The sequence below is a fragment of the Vulpes vulpes genome, chromosome 14 (genome assembly GCF_048418805.1).
Source record: "Vulpes vulpes isolate BD-2025 chromosome 14, VulVul3, whole genome shotgun sequence".
Classification (NCBI taxonomy): domain Eukaryota; kingdom Metazoa; phylum Chordata; class Mammalia; order Carnivora; family Canidae; genus Vulpes; species Vulpes vulpes.
Window position 1 is genome coordinate 109,207,812 of NC_132793.1, and position 14,285 is coordinate 109,222,096.

The 14,285-nt window shown below is 45.7% G+C and overlaps 1 protein-coding gene across 2 annotated transcripts in view; it reads right to left on the reverse strand.

The window, feature by feature from the left end:
- The window catches only part of HTT (huntingtin), a 146,002-nt gene that overhangs the window by 42,381 nt on the left and 89,336 nt on the right, over nucleotides 1–14,285 (reverse strand). For both annotated transcript variants that reach the window (XM_072737636.1, XM_072737635.1), the window contains 4 exons: nucleotides 13,317–13,439; nucleotides 12,795–13,030; nucleotides 11,550–11,692; nucleotides 2,739–2,946 (listed from right to left, as the gene is read on the reverse strand). In XM_072737636.1, the coding sequence (XP_072593737.1) occupies nucleotides 2,739–2,946; nucleotides 11,550–11,692; nucleotides 12,795–13,030; nucleotides 13,317–13,439 (710 nt within the window). The remainder of the gene's footprint in view (nucleotides 1–2,738; nucleotides 2,947–11,549; nucleotides 11,693–12,794; nucleotides 13,031–13,316; nucleotides 13,440–14,285) is intronic.

The window sequence follows — 14,285 nt, forward strand, 5'->3', positions numbered from 1 at the left end:
ACACAAAAATTAACTCGGAATGGTAAACACTAAAGCTATTTCACTTCCAAAAGAAACCAGAGAAGAAAATCTTCATGCTCCTGGGGTAGGTACTTGGAGGGGACAGAAAAAGAATGAAACAGAAAACCCGACATACTTGATTTCATAAAAATTTAAATCTTTTGCTCTTCAAAAGAAACCATTAAAAAAATAAAATAGCAAACCACAGATGCAGAGAAAAGAATTTACATTACATCTGACTTAGATCCAGAATACATAAAGAATTTACAACTCAGTAACAATAGCCAAATTAAAAAAAAAGGCAACTATCTGAATACATATTTTCTAACAGAAGACAGATACACAAATGGCCAATAAGTACATGAAAAAACAATTCTTAGTTATCAGAGAAATGCACATGAAAACCACAACAAAGCACTGTTCAGCATCTACTACGAGGACCAGAAGTGAAAACGAGGAACTCACGACCCCATGTCCCATATCTCTTCCCCTCTAGGCCAAATCTCCCAAGAATTGTCCAAGAATGTATGATCTAAAATGCCCCTGCTTCCGTATCTTTTTTTCCTTAACTTTTACTTTGAAAACTTTCAAACCAACAGAAAAGGTGAAAGATTAATTCAATGAACTATCACACCTCTTCACCTAGGTTCAATCACTAATATGTTGCCACCTTTGTACACATACACATGTGCACGCTGCACACACGTGCCCACACATGTACACTACACGTGCTCATGCCACATGCATGCACATGCTTTGCACATGTGCACTGCATACATGGGCGCATACATGTACACATACATGCACACACTACAACACTACACATGTATGCATTCTAAACACCTGCATGCGCACTCTACACACACGTGAATCCCACACATGTACACTCACAGGCATGCACATGCTCTACACATGTGTACACACTGCACACACACAGAAGTTCACTCTACACATACTCTATGCACATACACACATATGCACTCTATGCAGGCACACATATGCAGTCCACACGCACACACTTTTTTAGGCTGTACCACACGAGCACTCTGCGGGTGAAACCACTTCGCCCTTAAGAACTTCATCAGGGGTTCCCTGAGAACTCCTCATTACTACAAAACACCTAGAACTCACATTCAAATTTCCCCTATCATTCCAATAGTGTTCTTTCTACATGTTTTATCCTCCTGTTTCCTAATTATCAGATTAGGGTCCACCAGCCCACTTCCTCTTGAACCCACTTTGGGTCTCCCTCTGCCTTCCCCACCCTCCAGCCAGCAGGAGGAAGAGGAGCAGAGGAAAAGGAAGAGGAGGAGGAAGGGAGGTGAGAGAAGGGGTAGCGGGGAGTAGAGTGAAGGATGAAATTCACTGGCTCACACACCCACTTGGGTGGTTGGTGGATGTCTCACTTTCTGTCCACCTGCACACACCTGCTAGCAGTAGCAGCTAACTCAAGCCCCACCCCACCAAGTCTTGGCCCAGCATAAATCAACCTTGGGTCCCATGGGAGTTGTCTGGGGAGATGGTGAGAACACAAGAGCCCAGGGATCCTAATTCCTAAGGTACCCAGCTGTCCAGTCTGGTGGTGGGCTGGGCCACAGTCCTGGTCCCTGGAATGAGCTCCCCCAGTGGCTCTTTGGCACACTCCTTGAGGACTCAGGGCCTCACAGAGAGGGTGCTCTATGGACCAGAGCATCAGCACCACGGAAGAGCCTGACAGAAAAGCTGAGTCCCACAGTGATCTGCTGAACCAGAACCCGATTTTAATAAGCTCACCGGTTGATTTATGTCCACTGAAGGATCACTGCAGCAGATAATCATTTTCTGTTCCTGACTCCTACAGTAGGTAACGTTCTCTAGGCCTTTCCAATGTTTTCACTGGTCTTCCCCAACTAAACTATAAATACACTGAGGGCAGAAAACACATTTTTTCCTTGCATATCCCACAGCATATAGCACAGAACAGATACTGAATAATGCCTAGTAACACTGGGTCTTCCAGCTGAAAGCAATGGAGTGACCCAAAGGGGACCCCAGGCTTCACACAGCTCAGCCTTCCTACATTGAACAGAAAGGAGCTGACCTCTGCCCTGCAGCCCTTGCTTCCTCTCCTCACCATAGGCCCTGGAGCCTTCTGGAAACCCTGCACTGAGGACAGCCTGGCAGATGGGCGGCAAAGCTTCTATTCCCACATGTGTTCAAATGTCTGAACAGGACAGTGCCCAGAAATCAAGGCTTAACCCTGAAAACTTTTAGCAAAAAGGAGGTCACCCTCAATCAGATACTTAATAAGTCTTTCTGAATGACAAAAAATAGAGTATTTCCAAGCAGTTTTGAAATGTTGCTCAGTAATTAATTACTTCATTATCTAAGAATAACTAGCACCACATTTACCTTATAATGAAGTTAAGACATTGCAACATGTCTGACTCTGGAACCAATTTAAGGACGAGAGCCTAGCAGGAGGGACACAGCATGACAAGAATGATCCACAAGAGGAACCGTGTAAAAGAACTTGTCAAAGAAACCACATTTGGAAAGCAGCACCTACTCTGAATGCCTCTAATCTAACCACATTTTCCCTACAGTGCAGAGTCCAAGAGAGGATGGCTAACGTTCAGCACAACCAGTACGAAGTCTCATAGAAACGGGGCCAAATCTCAAGCTGCCCAGATTTCCGGCACATGAGAGTGGGCTGGCCTCCGGGGCTACCTAGGGCACTTGGCAGGTGGCAAACGTACCTGGGGGTCTGCTGTACCTCTGCCCACCAGCGGTAGTCGGTGTGGCTAACAAGCAGCAGGATCTGGCACCAGAGCAGCACGAGGGCTGGATGTGTGGGCACCATGGCACGCACCCGGGCGTTCAGCCTCTCTAGGCCATAGAAACTGCCGTCGGTGCTGTCTACCGTGAAGAGTCTAGAGGCAGCTGCTGTGATTCTCCGGAACATTCCTAGAAATAAAAAGTAGAACCGAGAGGAAAATGTCTCTGTTGCTCATTATGGCCCAATGCTTTGCAGATCTTGCATAAAAAAGATACATCCTCAGCTCTTTCCTATACTTACATGTTCATACCATTTGACATCTAGAAGATCGCGCTTTCAAAGAAAAAAACCCGATATCCTGCTTATTTAATGAAGCAGCCAAGGATGCTAACATTTTTACTCTTCCAGGCCTTCTCTCCACTGCTGTCAGCAAGTTCTCCAGGAGCTCTGCAGTAAGAGCCATGTCTGTGCATGATAGTGGACCCAGTTCCACTGAAGAGCAGGCGGCCTGCACTTCGTGCTACAGGTTACTACCCCTTGGACAGAGAGGCCTCCACAGGGCCGAGCCACATTCACTCTGGCAGGAGTGGCAGGACCCTCACCACATCTTACTCCTGCTCGAATAAACATCTCCTTGGCTTGCAAAGAACTACAAGTTGCCACAGCAAGTGCCCAGAGAAAGAAGACAGTGTTCTACACAGGACCCCAGCTCATGGTCTGCACACTACTGAGAACAGAGAGCCAGGTGATCTCTGCGCCTAGTATGGGATGTTGTGGGGCAGGGCAACCACACAGTCAGCCACCCACACTCAGCTTGGGAGTGTCACAGACACACCCAGTGGCATTCTACCCATAAGCCTGTCCACAGCATCCTCCTTAGGGCGTGGACAAATCCCCTCTGGGAACTAATGATTTCTTTCTATCCCATCCTTTGAATGGATACAGTCAGCTCAACACACCTCTCCTGTCATCTGCTGTGACTTCACATGAGCCGGCCCTCCTCACCCCAAAGACCCAGAGACATGTACATACTGCAGAGCACAGCAGGGAATACATGACACAGAGTAGGCTAAGGGCTCCCTGCCCTCTGTATCTTGAGTCTTCTGGCACTGCTGCTAGAAAGTCAAAAATCTTCTCTCAGATTTAGGTTTCAACACACCTCAAATGCAAAGGGATCCTAATCTAGGCAAAAACAGACAAAGGACTTTCCCCACTACTTTATGACTGGTTATGCTTCTGACCTGAGGTGGAGAAAAAGAGCTAACAAAAGCAGGACAGTCATAGCATGCAATACCAGCCTGGCCTCCTGGGATCCCCAGGGAGCACAGCACACAAACTCAGAAAAACAGTTCCAATGAGTTGTCCAATGCTCATCTTTTCTCTGGCCCTGTTTTCAGGGTTTTCTCTGGGTGCTGCGTGCACAGGATCACCCATTGCTGGTCGACCCAGCCTGGGTCAGATACCTCTCTGTGCCCTCCATTACTGTGTGAGCTCCTTGTGGGGCTAATGGATGCACAGGAAGAGGCAGGTACTGCATGAAGGAACACTGGACTGGGGCACAGAGCAGAGGGAATGACAGCAGACAGGAAACCATGGTCAGAGCTGTGTTCCACACGACTGGACATCAATACAGGCTCTGAAATCAGTAAATGGTTCTACCATTCACTTGGCCCCTGGCTGTACATTACCTAGGGTCTCAGTTTTCTCATTTGCAAAATGGAATTAAGAGTAGCAGCTGCTCACATAGCTGCAATAGGATCAGTACAGCACTGGGCAATGCAAAGGACCACCACCTGGGGCTGCTGCCAGGGGCTGCTAAGAAAGTTCACCTGGCTTCTGGAGGGGCCATCAGTAGAGATGAAGTTAGATGGCTCACCAGGGCAAGGAAGAGTATACAGTGCCACTGGGGTTTGAACATCTCCCACAATAGCACGGAGCATGTTGGCAAGAAGCAGCTATGCCAGGTAACAAGTTCAATTTTTATCGTGTGAGGGGTTGGCAAGACAACAAATCACACACTAGCTAGAGGGAGAATGGACATGAGATACCAAGGCTGCCAAGTCAGTGGGGTGACCCAGACTCTGTCGATGATGATGAGTCACCTCTGCAGCAATAACCAGGGCAGGTCACAAAGGTGACAATCCTACTAGGAGAAGTGAAGGGACAGAGGCAGGGAGGGGAGAGACAGGGGAGAGGGGCAGGGGGAGAGAAACGGTGGGTGGGAGACAGGTGGGGGAGAGAAACAGGAGAGAGATGGGGAGGGAGAAGAGAGACAGGGAGAGATGGGGGAGGAGAAGAGACGGGGAAGGAGAGACAAACGGAGGGGGAGAATGACAGGGAGGGGGAGAGACAGGGAAGGAGAAAGACAGGGGAAGGGGAAGAGAGACAGAGGGGGGAGAGATGAGGAAGGGGAGAGATGGAGAAGGGGAGAGAGGGACAGGGAGGGGGAGAGACGGGGAGGGAGAGACAGGGAAGGGAGAGAAGTAGGGTTGTGGAGAGGAGAAAGGGACAGAACGAGAACAGAGATCAAGCATAGAAACCAGGACCAAGAACACTCAATGGAGAAAAGACTTCTCTTCAATAAATGGTGCTAGAAAAACTGGATATTCACAGACAAAAGACAAAAACTAGACCACTACCACTCACAAAAATTAACTTGAAACCAGTTAGACTTAAATGTAGAACCTGAAACCACAGAACGCCTGGAAGGAAACAGAGGGGAAAGCTTTTTGACATGGGTATTGATAACAAAATTTTTTGGGTGTGACACCTAGAGCACAAGCAACAAAATAAAAAATAAGCAGGCAGGACTACCCCAGACTGGAAGCTTCTGCACAGCAAAGGAAATTACCAATAAAATGAAAAGGTAACCCACAAACTATACATCTAACAAGGGGCTAATATCCAAACTACATGAGGAACTCCTACAACTCAGCATAAAGACAAAGAATCCAATTAGTAAGTGGGCAAAGGACCCACGCAGACAGTTTCTCAATGAAGACACACAGATGGCCCAAAAGCACATGCAAAGATGCTCAGCATCACTCATCAGGGAGATGCCATCTCCTACCTGCTAGAATCGCTACTATTAGAGAGGAGGAGGAGAAAAAGGACCCCTCGTGCACCATTGGGGAGCATGCAAACTAGTGCAGCTGCTGTGGGGAACAGTGCAGAGGAGCCTCAAAAAGTTAAAAGAACTGCCATTCGATCCAGCAATCCCACTACTGAACATTTATCTGAAGGAAACAAAATCATTGTCTCAAAGAGTATCTGCATGCTCACACATACCACAGCCATGACACAAAAAGACAACATTGACATGTGAACGAACAGCAGATGAGGTGCACATACACAATGGAGTATTACTCAGCCATAAAAAGGCAAGACTGAGGGATCCCTGGGTGGCGCAGCGGTTTGGCGCCTGCCTTTGGCCCGGGGCGCGATCCTGGAGACCTGGGATCGAATCCCACATCGGGCTCTCTGCATGGCGCCTGCTTTTCCCTCTGTCTGTGTCTCTGCCTCTCTGTCTCTCTCTCTCTGTGACTATCATGAATAAATGATGAATGAATAAATGAAAAATCTTAAAAAAAAAAAGGCAAGACTGACATTTGTGACAATTTGGATGGCCCCCGAGGGCATCATGCTGCATGAAGTAAGTCAGACAAAACAAGACTAATAGTGCATGATCTCACTTACATGGGGAATCTAAAAACACCAAACTCAGATGGAGAGAATGGACTGGTGGCTGCCAGAGACAGGGACTATGGGGATGGGGTGGGGGTGCCATCGGGCAAAGAAGTTCTAAGTCCAGAGCTCTCATGCACAACATGGTGACACTAGTTAACTCTGCTCTACAGTGTACTTGAAAGAGGCTAAGAGAGTGGATCTTAAAAGTTCTCATCTAAGGAAAAATAAAATGTCTAACGACATGAAGTGATGGATACACCTGAACTTGCCAGGAGATGATTTCGCAGTAAGTTCACACCTCAAATCATTAGGCTGTACCCCCTCAGCAACTCAGCGTTTTGTGGTCAATTCTACCCTTGGAAAGCCAGGGTCAGGGCGAGGTAGAATCCAGGGACATCTACCATCAAGAGGCTAGAAAGCAAAGATGATAAAGTCAGGCAGTGAGGGCCTCCACCCCACATGCTCAGGCCTGGTACCCGCAAGGTGAGGTGGCAGGAAAGAGCAGCAGCGGCCTCTGCAAGGGTGTTCCTGGTCACACTGCTCTGGGTGCAAAAACCAGAGGGGAAGCCCAGCTCAAGAAGCAACAGGAATAGACTCCTGTTGGAAAGCTGTGTAGTCAATGTAGGAGAGAGGATGGAGGAAGCCACAGAGCACAGACAGGGTCAGTTTGTTTTGCATCGAAGGTGGGGTTCACAGCACAGCAAGGCCTAGCCCCACAGGGAAGACAGACATGCATGCTGTTACCCAGGCTGTGCCAGGGACTGCAGAGTGAGCTCTGGAAAGGCTCAAGACAAAAAGTGGCAGGAGGGGGTGAGAGGAAGGGCCACAGGGCTGTGTCTCCCTGAGGTGAGAGAGAGGAGCAGAGCACGGGAATGGTGAGGACACACACACAGGCCCGCTCGATGCCCTTGGCAGGTGGCTGATGCCACTGCTAATCCTGCCATGACGTCTGCCTCTGCTGCCCATCACCTGGGGCCTCCTGGCTGTCATCCCCACAGCTCTGACCCCCAAGGTTGTCCTCCTGCCCAACAGGGTTGTTGCTGGGAAACAGTCACCCACTGGAGTGAACCTTTGTATGGGGTGGAGGCCGCTGAAAGATACACCAAAGAAACACCAGCAAAAGGGCTGGAGGTCACTTTCAGTCCATGGCAAGAGAGCCTTTTCTCTCTTCCTCCGCCAGCATCACCAGGGTGCTGATGTCCGGGACAACTGAGCCCCAGGAAGGAGAGAGGCCTGGGCTCTAATCTCCACATGGGGAAGAGTCACCAGAGACCAGAACACCCTCCCACACAGGCACTTCCCACAGTGGCAACTGTGGTTAGCCACTGAAATGCTGCTGTTTATCTGCTACAGGAACTATAGTGAGCATAGTCCTTGACCTGGACCAGAAGATGCTCTGACGGGGCTTCCCTTCCCAGTCTCCTAGGCAGCCACCACTGGCTGAGGAAAGGAAGTTGCGCCCACGGCACAAAGTCTGTGACTGGGAGGTAAGAGAAGCCAGGAGAGTCAGGACCTGGGAGAAGGGACAGGGCCCAGGGCCAAGTGCCGGAGCCAGAGCACAGAAGAGCACCAGGACAGGAAGGCAGACCCAGAAGACTCCTTGTTCCACCCTCTTGGTGCTGAACAAGAGGTCTAGCCAGGAGTCCTGGAAGCAGAGCTAGAGACAGAGGCTCCACATATCAGACTCTGGAGCTGCAAGAAGTGCTCTGCAGATGTGAGCTGCTGTGCAACCCAAGCAGCAGCGCAGTGCAAGAGAAAAGAACAAATGGTTGGGTTTTCTTTTCTTTTCTTTAAGATTTTATTTATTTATTTATTCATGAGAGACAGAGAGAGAGAGAGGCAGAGACCCAGGCAGAGGGGGAAGCAGGCCCCATGCAGGGAACCCGATGTGGGACTCGATCCCAGGTCTCCAGAATCACGCCCGGGGCTGAAGGTGGTGCTAAACCACTGAGCCACCTGGGCTGCCCTGGTTGGGTTTTCAATCTCGGTTTTACCATAGGACCATCTGGAGCCTAAACTTTCTCTTCGTAAAAGCGGGTCTATTTTGTTGAGCTGTTCTAGGGACTGATGGGGCACCACACCCCACAGCCAACACTGTGATTCCTTGCAGTGTGACCATCCCCGTCATTGCCCAAGTGTGACTCTGAATCATAACAATCGTACTGCTACAGGAAGAATCGTTTCTGAAGGTCTCAATTTTCAGTGGAGGACTGGAATTCATTGCCTTTCTTTAAGCAAAGCATAAATAAAAATCCCCAACTTCATATGCTAGATGCCTACTTATATCAAAATATAACATGACTTAAAATGTCTCAAAATCACAGTAATTTTGCTCCCTTGTTATCTTTAGAAGAAATGTAGTCAAAACAAACAACATGCAAATAGACACTTATAAACACACTGACAACTTATTTGCAAATATTGAACCAAATGAACAGCATGCAAAGACACTGTAGCAAAGCCACTGGTGCTCCAGCACCTGGCCCCAAGCTCCTTAGTAGAATGCACTGCCCCGCCCCTCACACCCTGTTTATTTAATTAAATAAAATTTAAAAGTACCTCCTTAATCACACTAGTTACATTTCAAGTGCCCAAAGGTCACATGTGGCTGGAGGCAACTGAATCACTGCAGGCAGAGAATGTTCCCACAATGCAGGAAGCACTAGTGGACAGCACTGGCTGTCATAGCCTACACAATACCTCCCCTGACCTTTGAGAAAAGGAACAGGAGGAACTAAAGGTGGTGAGTCGGTCTATACCTGGAATGGCACAGAACTTCACGTGATGTGCAAAAGAACATAGAAGAGGTCACTTTTGTCCGAGGAGGGAAGCAAGCAGCGCTTAGAGGTGTCCTTCTGGTATCAGATCCAAACTAAACAATGGCCAACTATCAGAATGACCGATGTACTACAAATGATCTATTATTCATGTACCTTATTTTCTCAACTTTAAACTTATTACAGTACATCAGTGAAGCATAAATCAAAAGATCTTCAAAACAAAAATCCTTTCAATGTTAGTAATGAAGAGGGCTTGATACTCAAGTCCACTTGATAATTCTGGCCACGCCCCTGTCCAAGGGCAAAGGCAATTAAATGAAGTAGCCATGAAGACGCCTCCTTCTCTGTGACCCCTGCCCCTCTCCACCTCCCCAGTTGCCTAATGATTGTCGCCCACCGACCCTCGCCCATGCACTCTCAGTAGCCATCTGGCTGGAGCACAGCAACATCTCACCTTCAGGCCTTAGCTTAACATCACCTCTTGGGTGCCTATCATTGCACTACTTGCTTCCTTCACAGGAAATATACAGACTCATGATTCTCTGCCTATGTATCATCCTCCCCAATGGACTGCAAGCCCCACGAAGGCAAGAGCCACATCAGCCTTCCTGAACACCATGGATCCGGAGTGCAGTCCGGTGCCGGCTGACTTGGTGCACTTTTGCCAAATGAAGAAAGTCTGAAAATGAGAACTATCTCCAGCTCTGAGGGTACTTGGTGTGTGTGCATGTTTTAGTTTGTATTACAGTAATATGTACACAACTTAAAAATCCAATAATAGAAAGGCTTCTGATTTTTCAAATGTCCTGCCCCACCCTTCTTCAGGCAACAACTGATTATCTTGTTTCTAGTTCTGATAGTTGCCTCCAAAATTCCACTCGACATGTTTTCACCACTGGTAACAGACCATCTATCATTCTGCCTGCTCCTCTCACCTTACTATTATGAAGAATTCTCACTCCCTCTCAGTGAATGCTGTCCAATCTCTCATCTAAGCCAGGTGGGCGAAAGCACGCAGGGATTCATGGATACTCATAAGACTCATACCGGGGCTGAGGCCACAGGTGGCCAGAGGCCATCCTTCCTGCCATGGAGAAGCAGCCCAGCAGAGAATAGAGCCAATACAGAAATCAGAGCTGAAACATGGAAATACTCGATATGGCAACGGAATTAAAAGGCCTGAGGTGGTCATACCTAAAGAGGACAGTCACCTCTATACTTCCAGGAACTCTAACCAGTAATTCCTTTTCTTCTTGCTCTAGTGTAGGATAGGGTCCTGCCCCTGCAAATCAAACTGCTGGACTTGCTGAGTCATGATGAATGATGGTTATAGACTCTACCCTATTAGAGATGAGATGCAGCTCACTCAATTTAAGTTACATTCTCAGTTCTATTTGCTTGTCTCTGTAGCCTCTATTTTCTGTTGTGTCAACTTTAGATATTAATTGTATAACCCCAACAATGCAAAATGAGATTAGTGATTCTTCCATCCCTCCACTTCTTTCTCTACTTTCCACTCCAAAATTAAGTTGGCTAGTTTCTCTTTTCTTTTTCTTGGAAATAAAAACATTCTTTTTTAAAAATAAAAACATTTTCATTCTGCTCTGAAACTATAAGTAAATAAATCTTTAACGTTTTATTCACACATTGACTTTAAAACTGAAAAGCAAACAGTATTTATATTATGATTATGTAAATACAGTTCCCAAAAAAAGCCAAGAAACCTAGAAGGATAACATTTCTTTCTATGGGTCCTTGGTCATGACCCCTGAGCCACTTAAAGGAGCTTTTTAAAGGTCAAGGGTTTCAATCAAATTGTTGAAAATCACGCTATGTTTTGGTTTGCTTTGTATCTAGACCATGACTTCCTTGCTGTTTGTTTTTCCTAGAGATTAGAATTGCCTCTCATTTTTCTTGCTAAGAGAAGAGGATTTACCAGTACCCTATAACTAAAGTCTTTTAGTTTCTCATTTAATCTAAGCCAGGGCATTCTTCTTGAAAACATTCATTCCTCTTAGCACTGACTGTCCTAATATGGATTGTTTGCTTCCTATGCATGGTGCAAGGCTGCCTCCTTGTGACTTCTCTCTTGGGTTCACTGTCCTTTCTAATTCATAATTATATATAAAAGTACGAAAATAACTTGGGCTTTTAAAAGAGGAAGAAACCCCCAGGTTTACTTTTTTTGTCAACAAAACATTTTTAAATGCACATTAAGCACAGCAGAGCTCACGCTGGGCAGCAAGGTATCCTACCTCTTAGAGTGTACGGTATAGGACAGGGAATATATAGATGCAATAAGAACAGTAGTCTGAGGCACTTACCAGACTTGAAGATGTGGATCAGACACATGAGCAGGGTGCCTAGTTCTTGACAATAGAAAGTATGTTGCTGTTCACTCATTTCTATTTTTAGCTGTTTTGTAACAATATCCTCCAAAAGAATGCCAACTAGTTGTAGGAGAAACCTTCAAAGAAAGGGAAAAGTCTGATAGGTGACTGTTAAAGAGCACTTATATGAGGTATACTGTAAAAATACATATGGTAGACAGAAGTGGAGTAAAAATGTAAGTTAACAAAGTGCAACATTTAATATCATCCCTTTGGATTAAATCACCTTCTCTCTCTGTGTATCACCTTCCTCACTTAGGAGATGGCAATAAACATATCACCTTCAGGACTGCTACAAGGATAAAATGACATGTAGTGTTTAAAACTTTGCAAACCATAAAGCAGCACAAATATAAGACAACAATCCGCTGTAAAAATTTAATGTTCATTCATTTTGGCCACCTGCTTAAATGTAGCAGAGGGGGCCACAATCCACCTGACTGAACCTGCAAACAAAAGAGTGTCTGGCAGGTTTACTGGATTTAACTCCACAAACACACAGGCACCTTCACCAATGACCAATGAAGGGAAGGCTAAATGGATGTTACCTGGGCCTGCCTGGAAGAAGTAGGTCTGGACAAACCATACTCATGGGACATCTCACCAGCTCTACCTTACTGAGTGCCCTGAATCCAGCAAAGGTGGACAGATACTTGTATAGGCAACAAGCATTTATGAGTCTGACCTGTGATCACTGCCCTCAAGGAGCTTCCAAATAATTTGTGAGAGCAGACCCGATTTGATACCATAAATACACCAGGTGGAACACAGTGGGAACAGTCACCCTGGCGGGAAGAAGGATTTTATTACCGTGTTTAGAATGGCCAGCATACATGAGAATAAAAATGACTTTTAGTGGGTTCTCTTAGATTTTTAAATTCTGTGCAGACAACACAACAGACACTCTTACTGCCAGCCTCAGCCCCCACTGCCATGGTGAGCCACTGTGTGGTCTTTAACAAGGATATGAGATAGGATGTGACAGAACTTAAGAGACACATGAACCCAGGGCCAAAGATGAGGCAGACTGGGTAGAGAAAACATACCCACACAGACTTCTTTACCCCACTTGCAGGGTTTAAGCAAGACCAGGACGTATTGCAGACTTACTGATCGCAAAATGACTTCATGACTTCCTGAAGGCCGTGGGATGGTTAAAGGCTAAGATAAAGAGCATACCTTGAAAATGTTTCCTCTGGCAAAGTCTTCATTTGTTTCCCTTCATGGTGTTCTTCTGGTATTGAAGTACTATCCCCATCTCTTAACCTATTAATTATTGGACAGGAAATTAAATATGGGGAGAAGGAGAGCTCCTGAATACGAGAAAGAACAATATCTTCAGTTGACTGGGAAATTAGAACTCTCAAAATGGCTAGGATTCCTGATATCCACAGTTGGACAGTGCTCACAGATGCCTAAAAGAGAGAAAATAAGTGATAAAGTAAAAAGAGAATTACATTTTTCCTGACTGCTAGTTTCATGAATGAAAATTACCCTTATTTTACCATTCTACCAATAAAGCCAATAAATTATCACTGGTTCAAAAGTGTGGTCCCAGACAAGCAGTATCAATACTATCTAGAACCTAAATTCCCAAGCTCCACCATGCTTCTCCCTAGTAGAGTCCCTAGGTAACTCTGATGAACAGGGGGCACTGCACAGTCATGAATCGAAGATGCCGTCATGAGGCGAGACACTCACCATTGTATCTGGAGTGACGAACATACTTCGTAAAAGCATGTCCACAGGACGGAGGGAAGAAGGAGCCAGGATCTCAAATAAAGTATTTAACACTCCAAGGGCTTCATGAGAATCAATGTGCATCTGTTGCAATGGAACATCACAAATGTTTTCCGGTAAGCCAACAGAAATGAACCTCAAGTTAGGGACCTCAAGGTCAAATGGCCTTGACCATCCAAGTATTACCATTCTTGCATTTAAAAGCCTCCTAAACTTGAGTGGTGAACCAGGCAAACAGTTTTTAGAACACCGTAGCAGTTATATGTTTCCCATAGGGAAACTTTTTATTTAGATTTTTTACTATATAAACAATGTATATTTTCTGTAAAAGATTCAACTATTTAAAACGATGAAAAAAACAGCCAGAATCGCACATTATCAGATGATCACCATCCATAGTCTGGGAACAATTTCTCATGCATCTCTTTATGCACATAATTTACCTAAATGGATATCACACACTTTTCCTTTCTTCACTTTACCTGCACCCCATCCCTACTCAGCCAATTATAACAAATGGTAATAACTGATGCACAACTGACTTTTGAACAAACGGGGCACCCACCCCACAGAGTTGAACATTCATGTATAACTTCTGAGTTCCCCAAAACATTACTACTAATAGCCTGCTGCTGACCAGAAGCCTCACCAATAACAAAACAGCTGACCGACACATATTTTGTACATGTATTACATACGGCACTCTTACAATGAAGTAAAAGCTAAAGAAAACAAAACATTATTAAGAAAATCATAAGGAAGAGAAAATACATGTATAGGATTGTCCTGTATTTATGGAAAAACATCTGTGTGTAAGTAGCTCTGTGCTGTTCAAACCCATGATGTTTAAGGGTCAACTGTATTTCTCTTTAACTTTCTCTATGTTCCCATAATCATATACCCATAGACACGCAAAGTCTTTGAAGTTGT